The sequence below is a fragment of the Grus americana genome, chromosome 4, assembly GCF_028858705.1.
Source record: "Grus americana isolate bGruAme1 chromosome 4, bGruAme1.mat, whole genome shotgun sequence".
Taxonomy (NCBI): Eukaryota; Metazoa; Chordata; class Aves; order Gruiformes; family Gruidae; genus Grus; species Grus americana.
Window position 1 is genome coordinate 9,617,469 of NC_072855.1, and position 24,230 is coordinate 9,641,698.

Below are 24,230 nucleotides of genomic sequence, written 5' to 3' on the forward strand. Positions count from 1 at the left end.
GGCTGTCCAGCCTCCTCAGACTTTGCTTTTTCATTAGTTAGTGTGTTAGTTGTGGCAGTGACAATTCTAAAACTTTATTTTTCATTTATTCTAGAACACTAAGAAAGCATTTAACATGCAATAATAACAATAATAAGCTTCCAACATGACATAAAATTAAGCTGTCTGGTTAAACTTGTATTTAACAACTTGGTTTATTTAAAGCTATTGTTTAGCTCTTCTAAAAACAAAACCATTATGCTTCCTGAAGACTTTATTCCCTCTGCCTTATTATCTGCTAATCTAAACAAACGTCACAGCTGCACTTCTCCAAGGGACTGTAAACTACAAGGTGAAATTTCCATAAGCTGCCATACAGAGAGTCTGTCAGAGCGCAAAGCAAGACAAGTGTTAAATTTCATTAATATCAACTATTGCAAGTGAGCTTTCAAAACACATAGAAATTGCTTTGCTGTAAAACTGTTAAAATATTCCACACCAACACCCATGAGGCATTGAACTCAGACCTTAAAGTGTTTTAAAACTCTGATTCTGAGAAGGCAAACTGAAGATCCTCACTTTTACTAAATTTCAGCATTTACAGTAGTTATTGTTTTGGGGGTAGGGATGGGAAAAGGGAGTAGAAGGGAGTAGGTAAAGTGATAGCTAATTAAACCACTACATGAATACCCTTTGAAAAAACATACTGCAATAATTAAACATCACAAGCCAAAACCTAGGTCTGTCTCCTATATTCCAAAAGGAAAGTTCAAATATATGTGTGTATATATATTTTTTTAAACCGTCATCTGTGGAGGCAGAGCTACCTAACAAAGGTCTTCCCAAAGGCAAAACAAAAATTCTTACAGCTATCATGCACATTCTATTTGCAAATGCTACAATTTTCAAGTGTTTCCTGACAGAATCTTTTGAGGAGTACCCCTTAGTACAATTCTTTTATTATGCAAAAATGTAACAGTTATTATAGTCATTCATTAAGGAACAGACATATTTCACAAGTGATGTTCATTGACAGGGATGTAAATCTCAACCTAGAATTACTGCTTTTTGCCTAATGCAAACAAGCCTGATTTAAATAATGATGCTTCTTCAGAACAATGATTTAATCTGTTAGCCTTACAGAAATTTAAGTAAGAGTAATGAACTTTAGTATTCATGACAGACCAGGCTAAATACTCCTAGGCCAAAACTGGAGACATAGTCTGAGGATACAATTACAGCTTATTTCACAATGATTTCAAGCAGATAGAAGAGACTGCCTAATCCCAAAGTGAATATAACAATAGCACAAAAAAGAGAAAGAGAAATGTCATATACAAAGATCTTAGAGCTTGTCTTCCAAGCTATTACACAACAAACTCTTCTCCAACACAGCAGAAAGGAACAAAATTAGATAGATAGCACCCTGACACCATTTCCCCCCTCCAGACTATAGTGATTGCGAACCTGTCCCTATGTGCTGCACAGCTTGAGAAATAAACCCTTTCACAGAGTCTAAAGAATAATAGACTATTGCTTTTCTGTAAGCTATTTTATTTGCAAATAAGAATTATTAAAGTATAGAATTTTTGCATAAAGTAGGGGATGAGGAATTAGAAACAGAGAAAACATATAATAATTTATCATGGAACAACCGGGAAACAGTGTGGTTTGGCTGTGGAAAAAAATGCAATTTCAGGATGTGGCAAGTGAGCTATTTCCAATGATAGGACAATATTAGTACTGCTGTACAATATACTGGTGAGATTTTATCTGGGGTAGTTAACAGAATTTAGTTACCATGTTTAAGAAACATGAATTTGGTGGTGGTAGGCTACCAGAATATTGAATAGAGAAGAAAAAAAAAAATTAACCATGTGAAAGGAGACACCGACTATATCAATATTAAGAAATTAAACCTGCCCATAAATATTCTGCAGCACTGGGGCTAACTGGAAAATACCACCACATATCCAGACTTTAAAACTCTCTTACCATCCAAACATGATGCTGCATCCAGCAGCCTGGTGGAAATAATCCGTGGCCCACACTAATTCAGGAACTGTTTGGTCCAGAGCTACGACCACGATAGGGACAAATTTACCAACCCAGATTTTGAGTGCCAGCAAACAGGAACTTCCCTGGTACTAAATTTATTAGAATAAAGGTAGCCTCTCAAGTCATTATTTCTTTGTTTCATTCATCATTCTGCTAGCCCAGTTTCATGGCAGTTCCAAGATGAAGTTATGTTTCTGACCCATGATACAAGTATTCCTGAGACTGTGGTCTGGTGCAGAGATTTCAGAGCTAGCTAAAAAAGCTAGCTTGGTAACTAAAGCAGCTTAGTGAATCAGTCAGACAGTGCCACAGAGGCTCATTTTCCTTGCCAAAAAGAAATACAGATTAACGTACATAGAATTCCATGTAGTCATAACTAGCTGCTCCTAATACTAGTTCATTAATGTATTTTGATGACAAATACCCTAAGAAAGTTTGTCTTGTTTCCTTATAGAATGAGGGTTGAGAATACAGTTGATTGCCTTCCTGAAGTGTTTATACAAAGCAAACACTGGGGGGCTTGGAGAGCTAATAAAGCTAATGGGAAACATTGGCAAGAATAATTTGGGTACATGAACTGTAGGAATAAATATAAAGTAGAAAGTAAAAGGAGTTTTCCAGGAAGAAGAGGAATGTGAAATTCAACAGCTCTTGAAAAGCGTTATGTAGGTTAAAACTAGCTCTAAGTTGAGACCCTACCAATCTATGAAAGGAAGTTTATGACATTGTCACCTGCAACAATTTTATGACCAAAAAGGTCCTTCAGTCTTATACTCCTGTGTTAGACCAGCCATACTCTTACCAAGCATAAAGCACTAACCAGCAGTGTGAGAGGTTCTGCCTTACTCTGTTTTTCTTACAGCTTCTCTTCTGAATGCTTCTCTGTTTCTTAATAACTGCCGTCACTTTGTCAGCATCTTTTCCTACCATGAGAGACCACGTTTATTCTCACAGGAATTCAAGCTTATACTATAGTACCTCACAGGTTTAAAAATTTTCTCAAGAACAATCCTAAGAAGTCTGCAGTGATACAGCTGCAGGAGCTACAAGTGGTACAGCCTTGCTCACAACCATTGGACCAAATAAGTTATTATTAAACAACAGATTCATAATGAGCACTATCTCCACAATTAGACCTTCTGCCACAGAATACTTGCCCTTGAATGTGACTTGATTTGGAAGAGCATGTCTTCCCATTCAAATTGAAATTGTGTCTCTCTCTGAACTACATATATGCATACAGGATTCCTCACTTTTTATCAGTAATACCCTGAATAAAGAAAGATACAAGATATGAAATGAGAGATATTTTAGATATTGATCAGAATACAAATGCTACATAAAAAAATGAGATGATGGATAAGTACTAATAATTACTCAGTTGAAAATACTACAAAAATTGTTTCTTCAGAATCTCTTTCACAAAAGAAAAATAAGCGGAAGCCTTGAAACTAATTAAAAATGATAACAGTATTAGAAAACCAAGTAATCCAATGATAATGAAAGAAATGCTGTGTTAACCTTTAGTGAGACTCCTAGGAGGTAGCACTGAGTGTAGGACCTCCAGATTTACAGCAAATCAACAGTGGCTGAGTTACACAGACAAACTTCAGAGCTGAAAGATGACAACACAGAGATGTATTTCTAAATGGAGACTCCAGCAGGGATATTCAGTTACACTTAGTTAGGCAGACTGACATCTAATACACATGAAAACTTCTTTCCCCACTCTCTTCAAAGGCAGGATTTCTAGAAGTTACCCTAAGTACTCCATGGTGAAGTGCAGGTATGCTTGTAATTTGTCTTAATACTGCAAAACATAGTTTGATGATCTTATAAGTGCTCAATGGCATGGAATGTCTCTTCTTCATTGCAACTCCAAAACCCATTATTTTGCAATGTATGAAGTAAAATGAATTAACCTAAAGTCATTTTAGACTTGACATTAAGCTCATAAAAAGTGGAAAAATGAATCCAAGAGACTACATGTTCTAATATCTGATTAGAAGTGAATGAAATAGCCTGGACTACCTAAAAAAAAATCTTTAGACAAAAATGGAATTCTGAGAGTCCTAAGCTGATATATCTCATTATTTAGACAATGAGCAAAACTGAGAGATCTCTAAGCGGGGGAAAGGGATCTGTGTAACCCTGTGGCCTTATCTTGTAACCATATGACTGCCAACGGGGATGAGGAGAGCTAAAGTTCTTCCTGTCTCCTTGGTAGAAGTCCACCTGGATAAGCATGATTATTTCATTATTCCTTAATCACTTAAACACCCAGGTGACATCTCTTGATTAATAATAACTCTTTCAAGAGCTCGTTGATCATATTTTCATAAAATTAATATAGAAGCACAAATAATCATATCTGTTTAAAAACCATTCAACTACAGATGTGGTTTTCACTTCTCAAAAATCTGTTTATCTCATTCCTGATTTACTGGCCTTTGCTCTTGCTATTTAAGGGAGTAGGCAGCTTAACTGACTTCAATGTCTGCTATACCACACATTTGTATGAAGTAACCTAAAAAAAGACAGTGTTTTGCTGAGGATGAATCTTTAATCTGTATAAACCAGGTATGGGCAAGTGTATACGTATTTAGTCATCCTACCTCCAAGTTTTTGTGCATACTTGACCTTATCTTTTTCAAACAGACCCAATACACTATCTTTTTTGTATAATTCAGCCCATGAGGACTTCTTTTGATTTATTTCAGGAATATCCAAAATACCTTTGCTTATTTCCTGTGTTCTTCAGAACCCAGCAGGATATCAACAGATAGAGCTACTGTCTGGAAGTATCCTGAATTGCCAAGTGGATGGAAAAACAGGAGTCCCCATTTTGCCATAGTTCCTGCTGGACCAACTGCCAATGTACAACAGTTTGGCTCACCTTTCTGTTATTAGATATAATCAGTTCCTTGAGTCCCCTGCTTGGCAGGTAGTAAAGAAATAAAATTTCCCCACTTCCTGGAGGAAGACAGTCTGCGAAGAACAAAACAAACCTTTCTGCACTGTGGTCTTTTTTTATTAAAATCTGATTGAATTTACCGGGATTTTTTAAAAATAAATAAATAAATATTTGGGGGTCCTTCCAATATGGTAATCCCAAGTAGTTCTGTGCTTTTTTCTCTCTAGGCTTTTAGGCTTTTTCTTGAGTAATTTCCAAAATTATCGTGTCTGTCTCTTACCAAAAGGGTTCACAACAGATATTACCATGAGCCCACATACACATCAGCTGAGGAAAGATGGACTTCTATGTTCAATACATTTTATAAACAGCCTGCAGTTCCCAAGATTATTGGAAATCAAGTGTTCAAGTTCCTCTGATTCTGGCAGGGATAGTGTAAGCTAAAGGCTCTTCCATGTCCTAAAGTGTCAGCCAACCAAGCCCACACTATAAAAATGGAAAGGAATGTTTTTCAAAATGATTAGTGGTAAAGAATTTATAAATCTCTTGTAATTCCGTGACAGCTACACACTTCCTTATTTTAGATATTATCTGCCATTGCTACAAAGAAATAACAATATATGTCCTCTTATTCTGCAGCCATTTTTTTTAACTCTCTGAAAGCCACATAGACTCAGGTGAACAACTATTATGTCCAGTACTCACTAGAAGGTAAATTCAATATCTGCAAGAAGTACATGTATTCATGCTGTTCTCCATCATCACACAAAAGAAAGCACTAATAGCATAAATATGAGGAAATAGATGACAGATGAGAGAGAAGGGAATATTCTGTGGTTTGGATTTTACAAAACTCAGATGTCAAAGCGAAGCAGGAGCAACTAAGCCACTATCAAGTTCTCCAGCCTTATCTCAAGCATAGGCTTGAGTGTAAGCATTGTACACAACTGTCACAAATCATCCTTTCATTGGTATAATCATAGCAAATATCACTGTTAAAGAGTATCTACTAATTACCTTGTTACTTTAATTTACCATCAGTAGTTAATGTGTACAGGTTAAATTATAGTTTAGAAGTAAAAATTAATAGTTTAAAGAGAAAGCCTGTTTTCATACTAGAATGGTGGCAGTTATCAGATTATTCAAGTAATTGTCTATTAATACATATTACATCGGCATATTGAACAGTATTAGGGATATTCCTCTTCTACATAGTACTGTTAGTATTAGAGATATGCCTCTACTGCATAGTACTATATAGGTATTTTTAATAGAGATTATTAAAATTTCTCTACTCTCATTCTTCAGCTGCAGAATATAAGGAAAACTGTTTGTATATGGGTAAAATTTTGTGTGTTCTCTGATTCATATACTATGATTTCCACACCAAAAAGAGTTACAGAGTACAAAAGCTAAAACACTAAGTCAAAACTGTCCAACTGTCTTATCTATAAAGGGATTTTTCTGAGGCACAGACCAACATGGATTTCACTACACTAGATCTACACTGGCTCAACAGACAACCTATGACACAAAATATATTACAGAAAATGCCTAGGTAATTTATCACTGCATGGAAAAGTTTGTGCATAGGAACAATTATCTTTCTGTTCTCACAGAAATGAAAATACACAGTTTATAGGAGTAATAGATTCATGCTTGCAATTAAATCATACTGTAAAGAATTTACTGAAGACCCTTCTGAATTTTTCCCTTTCTCAAATAGTAAATACTGTCTACATAAAAGGCATATTTACCTTGAAAAGACAACATTTAATAATTTTTCTAGATCAAGTTTACATTGATTTAATTTCAAAGAAATAATGTGGTCAAGAGAATGTTCTTTGTTTCATATGCTAATATTGTTCCTAGAGACTATAAATCACCTGGGTATTCCCATACCTAAATTTTTGGATATACAAGTACTGGACTTTCACTTCAATGCATTTGTAACTAACCTACTTACAGGGTCTTTTCCTCTAAACCTCTTGGTTTATAAGGATATATAGTCTACATGTTTTAACATTTTAGTTTATAGTTATAATTTAGAAAGGGCAAATGGTTTCATAAATCAGCTAGGGCATTTATGACAAACACATCTAAATAAAAACTCAGAAGATTAGAGCTTGCAAACATATCTGTAATATCTTGATGGTGCTTGCCAATGTGTGCCTTAGGAATCACTCACTAGATAAAAGCATAACCCAGTAATAATTTTCTACAAACTAAAACATAAAGCAGACACCTGAAGCTCAATCTACTCAGTTTAAGTGACTTGGCCACTGGGATGATGCTCACCTCAGAGCAATAACCCTACATTTATATTTTGGCCAGTTCTCTATTACACAGTCTCAGTGGAAGTCCATCTTTCACAAATCTGTACTGGCAATTCCATAAGGAACTGTGAGACCTAGACAAAATTCAAGAAATTAATGTGAATTCCTATATCCAAAACTGCAAACCAACCTCTTTCACTCTGCTAAGTGGCTCCTTAATCCTGGTTGTCCTTGAATTCTTCAGGTACCTCAGGGAACTCTTTTCTCCCAAAATTCTCTATTGTGCACATGTTCATCATAGACCCGCCCTGAGCCCACCTGACCTCTTCTGTGATTCCTTTAGGACCCAATCTAGGAAATGTAACCATTATTCACACTGAGAGCTTCTGGCTATCAGCTTTGGCTTTCTTGGTTTTTTTCTTAGTATAAGGTGGAGGAGGTACCACCCTGGAACAGATGCCTGGTTACTGAGGGACAGCAACGTAGCTCTCTCTTCACCTAGTGGGATTCACATCCAGAAATCTGCCTCCCAGTGACATGCAATTAAAGCAGGCTCTAACTGCAAGGCCACAAACTATGTTTGGTATCCTCCCAGATCACATGGAAATGGGACTACTACACAAAAAAAACAACTCCCAAACCTGTCAAAACAAACAAAAAAAAGCATAATTCATGAGTTCATAAGGAAATCAAACATGAAAATACTCACTATTCTATCTAGAGTACTCAGATGAGAGACATCAATCTTTGACTTTTGTCCCTGTAGCTACTACTAACAAATAGAATTAATCACTAACTAAAAAAACACATAATCCCCCAAATGGGACTGAAATAAAGAAATCCCTTTTCCAACTGAATGCTCAAAGCAAAATGCAATAAAATCATAGTGTCATAAAAATGTGGTCATGAGAGAGACTGAGAAGCCACCTCAGCTATCTTTGGAAATATTTGTCTAATTGTCTCATTCCTTCCAGTAATGGAAATTCCACAGCCTTCATAGGTAACCCATCTACATATTTATCTACCTTTAGTATTCAAAATATTTCTTTAACTAAAACACCTTTTACAACAGTGTAAGCCCATTCATTATGTCTTAGTTTACTCTCTACCCAAATCTCTGCAATAACCTTTCATATATTTAAAGACCTATGATGTTTTTTCCTAAATCATATCTTCCCTCAACTAAAAAAAATCCAATTATTTCAATTATACAATATTTGCTGAACAGAATCTCAGCTGCAACATACAAAGTCTAATCTTGCTTTTATTTTCCTGGGAGGAGATATAGATCTGAATACTCTAAGATTTAAAAAGCTGAACTGAGGTCTCCAAGCACCTAGCTCTTATATAAAAGCTGGGTGCCACAGACACTTGGAGTGAATCCCACTCCCTTTTTCCAAAGGACACTACCTATCTAGCAGGTATCTTTAGGTATGGACTTTGGACCCCTGGCTGTCCTTGTCATTCTGTTCCAGCTTTCTAAGAGAAGTTCAGACACAAACTTCTCTGACTAGAATTTCTCATTAACTTCTCTTAGATGGCTCTGTGGTCAGCATATAGCCTTTTTCACCCTTTGAGATGCATACTTTGGCACTGTACATGGAGCTTGGCGACCCAACATTGGGTTTTGTATTCTATTTCAGGTTCAGGACCCTAAAATATAGGAAGTAAATATAATTTGCAGATATCAGAGATGTCTGTATTAAACATCAGAACACAGTGACAACATCTTCAAGATTAAAGTGACTAAGCTCATTCCAGAGTCACAAATAATATAATTGCATTTGTATATCTAGGCTGCCCTCAGGACCCTGGATGGAGGGTAGCACTATGCTCTGTTGGATGCAACTGAGCTCACCACTACTAGAGATCTCCAGTTCTCTAAGGCAGATTCTAAAGAAGCGGGGAAAAGGACTTATCCAAATGTTTTAAGTATAGCGTAAGTCATAGGAACTCTGAAGCAGTACTATTCCAACTAAAAAAACCCACTTAGGCAGGAAAGCAGGCATCAGTCAAGTAGGATGAAATCACATATTTATGGTGTGTTTAAGTGCTTAGCTAAGCAAGATACTTTTCCTGGATTTTGACCCAATAGAGTCAATATGAGTATATACTATGATAGAGGAACAACAGCCTACCAAGAAGGGTGACAAATGAACAGTTTGAAAGAGATTGGTAGTCACTACACTTCTAATTAAGAAAGAAATCACAGACTACCTAAAACACTGTAAACTTGTTTCTCAGCCTCTATCTTTGAAAGTGATTTTAAGATATGCCCATCAATAGCATTTTAAATACAGTTATTTTTCATTTATCCTGTAAAAGCTAGATTAAAGAAGGGAGAGCAATGTCATTCTCAGATTTCTTGTCATTTGGATGTCTTATGGCAGGTAGGTCTCTTGGCTGGTCAGACAGCTGCCAAGACAGTTCTCATCATCCTCAGCCCTGGGATGATGATTTGGCTTTCAAAGGACTATAACTGTCATAGAACATGAAGACAATATAACACAAGGTGATCTTCCAGGTAGCTGGAATCTGTTATATCACAGATTTTCAAAAGTTTAAGCAAGCCTTGAATCTTTACTATGTGTTCAGTAACAAGTACGTCGTTAACATCATGCACTCTTGGTGCTCTCGTAATAGCTGGTGTTGGCCTGTCATTTAAGGCTTACTCTTTGTAGACCATAACACAGTACTTGCTGTAAGATAATGTTGGCAATAACATATGATCATCATTATAGACAGGATAGGATAAGAGTAGAATAGTACTAAGCATATACAAGTGAACATTAAAATTTATTTATATCATCTTAGTTTTAGCTGGGGTAACTATGTTAGATGACCAGAAAAATATACAGATGTACAAGGCAGAGATGACCTTGAACTTTTCACTGACAGAACAGCCAATAGAAGCAAATCTATTGCAAAGCAGCCAACAGACACTATTTTTACTTTATTCCATGAATTCCAGTCCCTGTGTGAAAAAAGCACTTTAAAGATAAAGCACAAGACCAAGCATGACATTACCCAGAAACTTGCATTAAGTGACTACTTAACACCAGCTTGTGAGAGTTTCACCTGAATGGCAATTTCAAGACAGTTATGTCAAACAGAACACACAATACTTATAAAATACATAATACAATTACACACAAAACACAATACTTAAACTATTGACAGCAAAGAGTATCTGTAGTATCTACAGCAAACAGTTGAGCATAGTGCAGGGAAGCCCAGACTGGTGGAAGCTATGTGATTTCCAAAATGAGCTATCTCTCTAAGCCAGCCACAGGAGTACAAGATTATAGCTTAGTCTTGCAGAGAGGATTGCCTCTCAGCTAGGTTTATTGGGTTCGGTATGGTGCTGTGCATGACACTGAATTTTAGCATGAAAGTTAGTACCTCCTTTCAGCCTTCTGCTGTAATGTACAGACATGGTTTGGGTTGACATATACTTACACATCTCTACACTGCACTGTTGACCAGTGTAAAGATTCCATACGAATGATGTTTAATAGAAACATGGATCCAATAAGTTTCCAAGACAGATGCATCTCTAAGGTCTCAGAGATAGACTGAGTCACAGTAGAGCATGTCAAACCAAATAATGAAAGGAAAACTTTTATACACAAGAGATCTTAATTCAATCAGAAACTCATACAGCTAACCTCTTTGCAGAAACTACTCACCATGTATATTTGTTGCGAAATGCTATAAAAAGCCTGTAAAGGTTTTTCAAAAGGTTGAATTTCAGATAGAGGGCTTTAGCCTGAAGAACAGCTAAGGAGTAGAGGTACATTTCAGTGGAGAAACCATGAAGTTCAGGAAAAAACAAAGTTAATAAACTGGTATAAAACTTGGCTGGACTCTGAGGTGTGGCTCAGATTTTTTTTTGTCTAATGATATATTCTTTAGTATTTATGATTTCACATTCATTAGTCTAAGGATTTTTAGATGAAGAAAACATTCTAAAAGATACCCACTGACATGTATTCAGAAGTTGGAATGCTATCAGACATTCACTTTAACTTAATTTTTTCCTTCTGAGAGGGAGCTTCAGAAACTAATTCATTCTTTATAGATCTCTTAGGGAAAAGACCTTTTTTGTCAAGGTTTTCCAGTTTTCCAAGATGTGTTAGAAAAGATTTACAAATAGCAAAACCATGCAATTCCGTGAAACAGGATAAAACATTTGGTATGCCACTCGGCATATCACTTGCACAGATTTTAAGGGATTAAGACCCAGAGAAAATCAGGAGACCAAGAGGAGATAAAAGGTTTACTGTTTATTTTGCTCTTCCTTCTCATAACTCATTTTAATACCAACAGGGTGGAATCAGCTACAATAAAGTCAATGAACTAGTTGTTTGTCCTAATGATTTTATTTATCCGTAGTGGACTATGAGATGAATAAGTATCTGGAATGGGAAAGTATCTGTGAAGATTGTGATTTTATGTCTTCTCTTTGGCCAAAGAGAATTTTGGACAAAATTCCAAAACTCAGGATAAATTCACTAGGAACTGATCCAACAGGAGGAACTGAATTTGTCAGAACAAATACAGATGTCTACATGTGAGCTGGCCACCCCACACCTACTTTGTTCTCAATGGTGAGAAGTCAACACTATTAATGTATGATTGATCTTATTACACAGGGGACATCAACAATAGGTCAAATGAATCTCTCCAGGTATATAACAAATGTCCAAGGTTAGATGAGATTAACACACCCTTCATGTTTCTGTAATTAATAACAGTTATATAATATATTCAATAGAAAGTTACTTCCAAGCATTAGCTTTCCTGAAGCTTAAAAGAAGAGTCAGCAGAGTCATTATGTAATGATTTTGTAGACACACCATGACACTTCTGTCTGATAAAAATATTTGCCTGTAATATTTCATTACATTTAAAGTTACTGTGTAACAACTATAAGAGGTTGATGGCTGCCAAGAGCTGTGAGGTTGCTGAATAGAATGGTATTTCTGGAGCCTTGCCCAGAGTTGAGACAAAATTTGACTCATCTTCATGCATACATTTGCAATATACCTCCAAACTAAAATAAGGATTTAACTCCATCACGAGGTTCTAGTGATATCATGTTAGAGCTAAGAATTGATTATAATATCAGTAGAAGCTTCTAAGCGACTCTGAAGAGAAATGTGATCTTTCCATAGCTATATTCATTGGGATGTTTGTGACCTTGAGTTGTGCTCTCCCAGAATGCACATGCCTCAAGAGCTGATTCAGTTGTTGGTAGCAGAATAATTATAATTTGAGCTCCAATTTGTTTCTTTGTACTACTTCAGAGTATATTAGCAAATACTGCACTGAGTAGGAAATACTGTGGTTGGGAAGGCTATGTCTGCAAAAATTTAGAAAATCTAGGATAGGAATTGAGCTAGATCAGGACTGATGAAGTCCTCATATCTATTTTCACTTTCATTTTCAGCTAACAATCTTCCAACAAAAAATGGAGATAAAATATTAAAAGAGAAAGAGAAACAAAAAGAAAATATGAAAATTGCATGACATTTACATGACATCATTCTGTTCAATCTGCTTATATGTTATAGCATTTTATTCAATCTTTTTCAGACCTATCTGTTCAAACTGTAAGCTTCTTGACATCTGTCCTGTCACTTATTGAATGGTCACGCATTTTTGAGCACAAGGGGAGTCCTAGTCTCAAGTAAGATTTTTAGGCATCACCATGATACAAACAGTAATAAGAAATACTTTCAAATAGCTAATGAACTAATATTCTATCCTTTTTGATAGTTAATTTTTTGATCTGCATGCTGAAGAGCTCACTAAATAATAATCTGGGAATAGAGATAAGAAGCATTTTTTTTAATTGCTGAAGTACCACTTTTTCTAACATCATCCATCAGAAGATGGAAGCACTAAACCATATCAGTTCAAAGGAATCTCATGAGCTCTAGTCTCTCTGTTTCTTGTGCATACGTAAATTCATTCCAATACTTCTACTGGATAACCAAGCAGCGTTTCAAAAATGCTTCTGTTTTTACGGAGAAAAGTTGTTCTGCGATTTTTTAGATGGATAACCTACGTAACTGCTGCTCTGGATTTTTAAAAAGAACTGGTGAACAATAATATAGTGAGAAAGTTATCAGCATGCACTGTTCACAGTATATTATTCCACCAGTTTTAGTCAACAGACTGATACTGGTCAGTTGGACTGCAACATTTTGACATACGGTAATTACCACAGTAGAGAAGAAAAGGCTCAGAAAGACAGAAAGGAATTATAATTCACGGTGTTAAAATAGTATTAACAATAGATAATGTAGCAAAATACTGTCTTGTGTTATCACTACGCAGTAATACAATAGTTTATGTTATTCTCACTATTTTGTCTAATTACTATCAAAAAGCAGCATCATTTAGTCTTACCACTGAGAAGCCAGTGTGGAAAAGATATCAGTGGTTTCAGGTTCTTGGAACAGTTTCAAAAGTTCTGGTTCAGCTGATAAGTCAGCAAGGATCCTTAACTCAATATGGGAAAAATCTAGAAAACAGAGTGTTAAAATAAATCTATTGCTCTAAAATAAAAACATGCCTGAATTTTAACCAAACTATCACTAATTAAAACACAAGCCTGGACTGTTCAGTCATTTCCTCGTGCTCAAAAAAAACAGATGCTTGTAAAAAGCTCATCTTGAAGAAGTTACATTCCAGCTACAAATCACAAGGTGTCTGATTCCTTCATTATCTTCAGGTGTCAATTAATCTTATTAGCTCTTTGTTTCTACTGACAAGGCTTACATATCATCCACTTCCAAAGCACACTAAGGAGTATACAGCATATAACAATATTAATTGATACTAAGGGATTTGACAGCCTTGTAAAATATAATGTCATCCAAAGGAGAGGGGGAAAAGAGATGACAGAATGGCAAACATTAATATGTATGAGAATAATAATACATACTATCTTACCGGCTGCTAAAAATGTATATCCTTTTTTTGAAACAAACAATGTTCTTGGGGAAATAGTTACTATTTCCTCTTCTTTTCCTAGAGAGGAGATAGACATTTAAGCCCCAAACCCCAGCCCAACTGTAGGAGGTTGTAAATGACATACAAAACACAGAACTAAAACCACACAAATAGCAATGTAGGCAACCTAGCAGAGCATCAGCTGCCAGCATTGCAATTATTTTACTCTATCAGTCACGTACAACATCTTTATCTCTGCCCTCCTTGCAGTACCACTTACTTCTCCTTTTTCAAAACTAAGCCCTTCCCAGAAGACTAGCTAACAAATATCTACCATAACTAACATTATTCACAGGTCACTTCATAAAGGAGGCATTCTGATAAGGTAGGGTCTATAGAGATGAAATAAAAAATACGTTTTCACATCTTTGAACACCCTGCAGCAATGTGTTAATAACCAAGTTCTGGGTTACAGGTGGTAGGGGAATACAATATTGAGAGCATACGGCTGATATAGGCAACCAAATTCTAATGACAGAAATCCCCTATAATATCACAAAGCATTAATGTACATTGACAACGTATTAAAACTCAGTGCATCCTGGGAATACCACTTGTCTTGGTGTAGAAAGCGATGGTGGTTTGAAATACAACAGAATTAATCTGATCAGCATAAAAGTGGAAAAAAATAAGTGTGTCTCGATACAGGAATGAAAAAACTTAGAAATACATTTTTGAGAAGCACATATTATAAGATCATTAACAAAATTGATTGGACTTTTTCCAGAAAGGCTTATGTGTCACAGTTATGCATGGCAGCTCAGGTTTACACAGCCACTGCTCACACTTTTTTTTTAGAACAATTTTTAAAATTACACATAAAAATTAATCAGGTAGATAAAACTGCTGTCAAAGTTTTACATTGTCTTCCACAGACTCCTGGTTTATGATCTGTATTATTTCAAACACAGGGAGTGAATAGCTGTGAAAAAGCAAGCCTGCCCTTATCTGAGAACCGAGTGCAACAAATGAGCAGCATTTCCCAGCTATGGCTGTAGGCGTTCAAGGAGAGTTTATGTTAGCAAATCTCTCTTATATTTGAGTCTACTATTGTAGGTTTCTCTCTTTATCACTTGGGTCATGCTTTTCTAGACTTAACTTTGACTCTCCCTGAATCATCTGCCTTAAATCCACTTCTGTTATCAAAACCAACACATCTGACTAACTATTGGTCTTTAGTTGCGAGTTTGATTAAAATGACCCGGCTTTAACATCTCCTCAGGAAAAGCCTTATGAGCTGGATGCACACAAAATCACCCTTAGGATATTTAATGGAGTTAAGATGTGTAATTTCATCAGGAAAAAGGAACTGAGAGATAGTCATGGGCAATAAAAAAATCTAAAAGTTTCTGACTATTTAGATCAGTGCTGAAATCACAATTTTTTTGCAGGAACAACCAACAGAAAGAAATCAGTTTAAATGATTATGTATAACTAAGCATCAATAATCTATTCTTTTCTTTAATGCTGGAGCTATTGGTCTGCTTTAAAATATAACTCGGTAAAATAATTACACAAAATTGCATTTTCATATTAATAAAAACATAGTTTACCTTTTACGTACTGTTTCTTTGTAATTCTAACTGGATGTTTAGAGATACCTTGAATGTTCTACAAATAACAATAATAAAAATGCTTAGTAAGTTAAAGTTTATGAAAACATATCTATGAACATCTTATAAGCAGCATAAGAACATCAGTGATACTAATGCCAATGAGTTTTCCCTAAATAATAAATAAGATTAACCACTTTGCCTTTCAAAGGAATTTTCACACTTCTGTAACTATAGATACTTTTGAATATTTGCTCTTCCTTGAAAATTGGAAGCTTGTAAGAATGGTTTCTCACTGGCAGCTTTTCCAAATCCTAATCTCTGGGTGCACCATAGAACGTAATTACTAACCCTATAAAAATAATTTTCTTCTTATTTTAAGCTGTATTTTTTAGATATGGTGCATTACTTTCAAGGAAAGTACATGTGAACCCTGCCTTAAACTAAGGGAGCAGACTCTTCTTCAGCCTCTAGAAATTTTTCTAATACCTATTCCCACTTTTTTGAAATGCATGATAAAATAAAGAAGGAGCTCTTTATTAACTACAGCTTGTCAGTCAAGGTTAAAAGTAAGAACTAAGTTTATCAACAAACATGCAGGACTAGGAATAACAGAAGATTTTTCTTTAAACATCTGGGTTCATACGCCTTCAATAAAGCATGAAAACACGATAGCTTCCTTCTGTTATTTCATGTCATTATGCCTCTTCATCTAGAAAGGTAACACATGACAAGAGATAATGAGTATCAAGCTCAATTTTTGTCATTCCACGCAATGAATTTGCAAGTGGTTCAGGAATTAGATTAACATCCTAAAAATATGTAATACTGTGAATTCAGGAGATGTGAATAGTGCTATATAATTTCCAAATCAGAATGATAATTTTTGATGTAATTTTGAACTCAAAATTGTTATTATAAATTTAAGAGGGATGTAATCAGACCGCAAAAGCTACTGAAATTTACAGCAGAAAGAACAAAATCCTCAAAACAGAACACTATCATTTCTAGTCTGAGTATCACCCTTAAAGATCTACAATTAAATGTATTAAAGTTGAACTACAGCACCATATACAGAGAGAGAGAGAGATAGAAAACTGCTACATAATATACATAATATTTTCACAGCATGGGTAAACTAGGAACACTGCTCTCAATCCATCAATATGAAATTTGATCCAGAAGAAACACTCGCCATCTTTAATATTTTATTCTTCAGTTTCTAGAAATATTTAAAAATACAGTTGTGGCAATGCTTATTTTAATGCTATTAACCATATTTTGAAATATATGTTATTTAATCTGTGCACAAACCTAACATTTCTATTGATAACTATTGATTTCTATCAATAAGTTGGGGAGGATCAGTGCTTGTTTGTATGAATAATATGCAGTTTAAGCAGCCATGGAAGCTAGCAGATTTTCAGAAGTTTAGAAAATTAATTCCTTTATTATGTACTTGGACATGAATGTGGGAGCCTAATTTTGCACATTCAAAAAACAAAATCATAAGATTTTAATTCTGACTTGAATCATTTTAATGGTAGAGATCATTGTATGGACTTTTCATTGGGCTCTATACTTGTATTGACATGTACTTAATAAGATAACCTCCAGCACAGGTCAAAGAGTTGTTTATAGTTACTCTCAGATTATTGTTCCTTAACTTGTTAGCTTCAAAATTTACAAATCGAAATAAATAAAGATTTATTTCAAAACCTATCTACGATGGTAAAAATAAATCACTATATTGCCATCTTGTTTTCACTGACAGCATATGCAGAAAGTCTGCTTTTAATACAATTTTAGAAGTGTTACTAATAATTCTGAAAAACGCTAGTAAGTAATTGCAAGTGCAAAATGTACTTTCACTTGTAAATTAGTTAACAACTCATAATTTGAATAAATCTTCAGAAAAGAAGAAACTCAAGAAACATGAGAGTGGTAACATTCATCTTTAAGCTATTGGAATAGCTTAATAGATTCCTCTCATCTAATTTTAGATGTCTTTAGGCTAGTCGTTGGTCTAAACTAGCTGTCTAGAATCCCTCTATAGTCAGTAGACAAAGACAAGAATCTCCAGTGGGTAGTTCAATCTATCTACGACACATACTTACAACAAGTTCACCTAAGATTCTCCTGGAGATGATGTTTTCTAAGATTTAGATTATCAAATACAATGAGATAAATTTACTTTAGATATTTAAAAGGATGGAAAAATAGACAATCTCAGAAGAGACTTCCAAATGGAAAACCTTCCTCTGCTTGAGCTGAAAATTAGGTAACAGTTTTATTGTATCAGAAGTGGAAGATTGACGTGGCTTTGGTAAATGGCTATTACCACCTTGGACTACATAACACAGCCTGTATTTTTGCTTTTATATATTTATTTCAAGTATACTTCTGCAAAACCTTCACAGATCCAATCTGAGCTATGACTGTTATCCCTTATTGTTAGAAAAGGGCATCCATATCTTACTAGAAGTTATAGAGAAACAAAATTGCTCTCTGAACAATTATGCTCCAACAGACAAGAAGGAATATACTTGAAACAATGTGATGGAAAAGCTGGTTGTGAAAGTTAATTAATACCTCTCTTCATTGTTTCTAAATGAGGGGGAAAAAATTCAAGCTCTTCTATTTCTATTAACAAAAAACCCTAGCATTGGTTAAAAAAACAAACAAATGAACAAAACGCCCAAAGCCAAACACATACAAAAAACACCATCATAATCCAAAATTCATTTCCAGAAGTTCCAATGGACAGGATAGGTGAAGCCAATGTCCCAGTTTCAATTACATTTGAAAGGCTGTGATGATCAGGGGAGGTTTCTGAGTGCTGGAAGAAAGCAAGTGTCACTCCTTTCTTCCAGGACAAGGAGGAGGATGGAGAAAACTACAGGCCAATCAGCCTCTCCTCAGTTCCTGGAAAGGTGATGGAGCAAATAATCCTGGAAAACATTTGCAAACATATTAAAGTCGTGAAGATGATCTGGGGTATTCAGCATGAATTTACAAAGGGGAAATCGTGCCTAACCAATGATAGCCTTCTGCGATAAAGTGACTAGCTCGGTGGATGAAGGGAGAGCAGCAGATGTTGTTTACCTTGACTTTAGCAAGGCTTTCAAAACAATCTCTCCTAAAAGCCTCACAGACAAGCTGATGAAGTACAAGCTAGATAAGTAGACAGTGAGGTGGACTGAAAACTGGCTAAACTGCCAGGTTCAAAGGGTTTTGATGAGTGACACAAAGACCAGCTGGAAGCCAGGCACTAGTGGAGTAGCCCAGTGGCCAATACTGCTCAACAACTCCATTAAGGACCTGGGTAACAGGAGTGAGTGCAACTTCAGCAACATGGCAGACAATCTAAACTGCGAGGAGTGGTTGATCTATCAGATGGCTGGTCTGCAATTCAGAGTGACCTCAGGAGTCTGGAGAAATGGGCTATCAGGATCTCAGAGTTCACTGTCTGGAAAGCAGCTTTGCAGAAAAGGACCTGTGGATCCCAGTGAAAAACAAGTTGAGCATGAACCAGCAATGAGCCTTTGTACCTAGGAAGGCCAACGGCATCCTGGGCTGCATCAGGAAGAGTGTCACCAGGCGGTCAAGAGAGGTGATCCTTCCTCTCTGCTCAGAATGCCTGATGGGAGGGTGTAAAGAAGATGGACCAAGATTCTTCTCACTGGTGCCCAATGACAGGACAAGAGGCAGTGGTCACAAACAATTACAGAAAATTCCATTTAAATATAAGAAAAAAAATTTTCTACTGTGACAGTGGTCAAACACTGGAACAGATTGCACAGAGAGGTTGTGAAGCCTCCATCCGTGGAGGTATTCAAATCCCGACTAGACATGGTCCCAAGAAACCTGCTCTAGAGGACCCTGCTTTGAGCTGGGGTGGTAGACTAGACAAACTGTAGAGGTCCTGTCCAAACTCAACTATCTTGTGATTCTACGATTCTGGTTTTTAAAACATTATTTTAATTGATTAATCTATGTATCCCAGTGCCAACCCATTGCTTTCTCTCTACTTCACATGATTTCTGAGATAGAATTGAAGCCTTCAATGGTACGAGGCAGTGGAAAGACATGGGCAGTTTCATTCCAAGCAATTTTTAAAAGATATATATATGTATATAAAGTACACTTGTAGTATAATATTAAAATTCAAACATTAAAGACAGAAACAAATATTTTGCAGAAATTATAGTTCGCTGGTGAATTATGTCTTAAAATGCAAGCTCTGAGAAAAAGAGTTGTATTGTCTTGATTAGGGAAAATGCATGCAAAAATGTACAGTCAAGCTTCATAAATAATGTTTGTAAAGCTGCAACAAAATTAATAAAAACTACTTGATTGTATAAATGGAAATTTCTGGTTTTCAGAATCATAGAATTTTTTTCAGTTGGAAAAGATCATTAAGATCATTGAGTCCAACTGTTAATCTAATCCTGCCAAGTCCACCACTAAACATGTCCCTAAGCACCACCTCTACACGTCTTTTAAATACCTCCAAGGATGGTGACTCAACCACTTCCCTGGGCAGCCTGTGCCAGTGCTTGACAACTCTTACAGTGAAGAAATTTTTCCCAATATCCAATTTAAATCTCCCCTGGCACAACGTGAGGCCATTTTCTCTTGTCCTATCGCTTCTTTACCAAGAGACCAACACCCACCTGGCTACAACCTCCTTTCAGGAAGTTGCAGAGAGTGAGAAGGTCTCCCCTCAGCCTCCTTTTCTCCAGGCTAAACAACCCCAGTTCCCTCAGCCGCTCCTCGCAGGACTTGTTCTCTAGACCCTTCACCAGCTTTGCTGCCCTTCTTTGGACACACTCCAGCACCTCAATGTCCTTCTTGTAGTGAGGGGCCAAAAACTGTACACAGTACTGGAGGTGTGGCCTCACCAGTGCTGAGTACAGGGGGACAATCACTTCCCTACTCCTGCTGGCCACGCTATTTCTGATCCAAGCCAGGATGCTGTTGGCCTTCTTGGCCACCTGGGCACACTGCTGGCTCATATTCAGCCAGCTGTTCAACAACACCCCCAGGTTCTTTTCCGCCGAGCAGCTTTCCAGCCACTCTTCCCCAAGCCTGTAGCGTTGCCTGGGGTTGTTGTGACCCAAGTGCGGGACCAGGCACTGAACCTTGTTCAATCTCAGGTCACAACTGGTAGAAAGTTGAAAAAACCCACAGCCTTACAACCCTTCTTTTTTCCCCCGCTACAAGCTTTAAATCATTAAAGATTAAATTTTTTAATATAGTTATCGAACTTAAAAAAGGACTGAATCTGATCTGCACTAAAGTCACTCTGGGTATGATAAACACAGACTGACTGTCTTTTGCCTGGGTGTCCAAAGCTGACAGCTTTCCTTGGCAGTAGACCTACCACACAGGAACCTAGCACTTCATCAATTCATCACCTCTTTTACAAAATTTCAGTTACTTGACACATTTTCTCAGCATCTAAATGGTTGATGGATCACTCTTTTTAGTTAAACTCTTCAGAAAACATCATGCTGGAAAAGCAGGGAGCATAGGCATGGCAGAAAAAAAAAATGTCCCTAGGAACACTAGATTAAAACTGTACATGTTGAAAAAAAGACTTCTGATTTCTTTCCTCCTACCTCCATAATCTGATTTTTTTGCCACTATAATCTGTCCTGACTGACGATCCTGATGTATTCCTTACTCTAGTGTTTTAGCCCAGGTTAGAAATCTGTTTTCTTGGTTCTGAAAATACCTCTGTCAAAAGTTTGTCTATTATTTCAGATGAAGACGCTGTAGATTCTTGCCTATGCTGTTAGCTTCCGTATGCAGAGTCATTTGGAAACAATGACAGACTTCACTTTGGCAAGGAGACTCAGAATTGATGGACTCTTGATGCCTCTCTTAGAGCCTCACAAACACAGCTTTCTCAAAAAGCATTCAAGCCTTGCAAAAAGGATGCTCTAATCCATAAAGAAATTCATTGTATCAAAGAAGAGTAGCATTATCAATGAAAACAAAACCTAATCAAAATCCAACAAATAATATACAGTTCCTAGTTTGATGAGTTTATTCTAAATCAGTTACACTTTCTGTTGAGCTTCCCATTTTTGGTATCCAAAATTCTACATCTACATTTGCAATTGATTTTTTATTCCTTCCTAGGTTAAAAACCAGTATGTTATTTTGGTTCTTTCAAAAGATTACAGTATACAGATATCTATTAGATAAATTACCTTTGAAGTCAGTATAGTTAGATTTCACCTAATCACAGAGGCTGGTGGTGCATTTTAATTATTTCTTACTGTATGTCAGGTAGGGTTGTTGATCATATTTCCTATGTTAAATTCCCTTTTCAGTTATTTATCTTGATTCAGCTAACCCATCTCTCTCTCTTCCTCTCCACATACATTTTCAGTAGCATAAATTGCTATTTTTTGAGCAAATAACCTCAGTCAACCCTGATAACTCCTTAAAATAGATGTCCATATATGTATAGAAAGGCATCTATAGTCATATGTATATTCTTTTTTACTAGAAAATGACTATCTAATCTACTAACTGCTCAGATCTGCATTTCTAGATATCTATGGAATATGTCTGTCTGAAGACATACGAACTGCAGGGAGGGGAACAGAAAAAAACCCAAAACACAACAGTAAGTTACTGAAAGAAATGCAAATGCACAGCGGTGGCTGCAGACTATTCTTACGGACATTTGATTCTATTAATTCCTGCACTGATCTAGGAACTTATTTCAAAGTAAGACCAGAGATAAAACTTACTACTGAGTTAAGAGTACCCATTCAAAAACATATATAGTATGAATGTGTCACAAGGGAAGATCAAAAACAGCCAAGAAGTTAGACTGAAAAGATATAAGGAAGCAGTTAGACCAAGTAAAGTTATAAGATATATATCCTTTGATGTGGCGACTAATCCACCTGCTGTAACAGTGAGGCATATTGCCAAACACTAGAGCAAAATAAAGACAATAGAGGAATTAAATATTGTTTTACGGTGGCTACCAATGCCAGCAAACAGCAGAAACGAGTTGCATTTCTTATAAGCAAGAATATTTACTGGGAATGTGATCGTCTCAGATTTAATCACTCATAGCTGTTGCTTCAGGAAATCAATTATTTCCTAATACTTGAAGAAATTTACAGATTTTCTCATCTGCTTGAAAAAGTTCAGAGCAGCAAAATTCTAGTTTATCTCATGAAATGTTCCAGCAAAACCCGAAGCATTGTAAGTCCAAAAGTTTCTGGAGTTTTTCTTAGTAGCTTCTTCTCCAGAAAGTTTATGAAAATAATTAGATAACAACTGTTCTCTTTGAACAAGAGCTCAGCTCCACACAATGAAACACTACAACAATACTAGATAGGTAGATGACAAGTCCTTTGAGCTTTACATTCTATATCTCTAATTATTTTTTTCTTTTTATTCTTGTAGTGGATTTTTCTCCCTGTTTATTTGCTGCTTCAAAATTTTCTCACTCCTTTTCCTTCTTTTTCAGTTGTCTTTGCTTGCTCTACATGGGACTGCACCGATTGCTAAGTTGTGCTCTCATAGCTCAGTTAATCTGAAAAGAAATGTAAGTACAAGTTCAGTGAGCTATGTCCTTAAACCATCAACAAGCTTGCTCCTTTGCTGAAGGCCAAAGCTGCTGGAGAAATAGCGAGGAAAACTGCACACTGCCCAAAGTAGTATTCTTGCAAAGGATAACAAGACTACGAGTCCCGAGGGCACTCACAACATCAAACTCCCTCATTTGTCTGGCATCTCTAAAGTTGGTGGCAACTCACTCATGAGAAATTACACAGCAGAAGTAAATAAAATAACCCTTCCTGATTTCTCTTTTGGAAAATTGCCATATTTAATTATTGTCCATAGCAGCATTTATTATTGTAAAGGAATAAAGTTATTTTCTGACTTCTGTATGAGACACAATTTCAAAACAGTCTGAAGATCTAATTTTTAAAATACAGCATGCAGCTCAATAAATAGAGAAAAAATGAAAATTAACAAGGTCACCGTAGCAATACCGGCCTGGTATGTATGTGTACGTGCATGCCTAAGCAAATCTTGACTTGTCTGCAATTGCCACCTAGTGGCTAGTTAAAAATTAAAGACATCTATTTTCCTTGTCAAAAACCACACAGAATCAGACAGACTTCTGGTAAAAGATTTATTTTTGGTACCAGTTACTGTTTTTCAGCAGTGAACAATCATTCAAAGGCAATGCACTCCCCTCTTGCCCTACCGAGCAGCACAGAATTATCAAGGTTCTAGATGTCAGTCAAGTGGGAGACTTGGAAGTAATTCATCACCTTCCCATAAGCTGAAGCAGCTTTCAAAATGAATACAAGGGAAGAAGAAAGGGACAACCCAAAATATTGACTTGTACTTTAGAGAATTGTCCATAAGAATAGTGTATTT

The 24,230-nt window shown here is 36.2% G+C and overlaps 1 protein-coding gene across 2 annotated transcripts in view; it reads right to left on the reverse strand.

Moving 5' to 3' along the window:
- HAUS3 (HAUS augmin like complex subunit 3) overlaps nucleotides 1–24,230 on the reverse strand; it is an 81,129-nt gene that overhangs the window by 12,662 nt on the left and 44,237 nt on the right. Inside the window, exons 14-16 of one of the 2 annotated variants that reach the window (XM_054825092.1) lie at nucleotides 15,804–15,861; nucleotides 14,191–14,268; nucleotides 13,645–13,759 (exon numbers count right to left, since the gene is read on the reverse strand). In XM_054825092.1, coding sequence (XP_054681067.1) covers nucleotides 13,645–13,759; nucleotides 14,191–14,268; nucleotides 15,804–15,861 — 251 coding nt within the window. Of the gene's footprint in view, nucleotides 1–13,644; nucleotides 13,760–14,190; nucleotides 14,269–15,803; nucleotides 15,862–18,555; nucleotides 18,755–24,230 lie in introns of those variants that run through there. The other variant, XM_054825093.1, reaches the window with a different exon arrangement.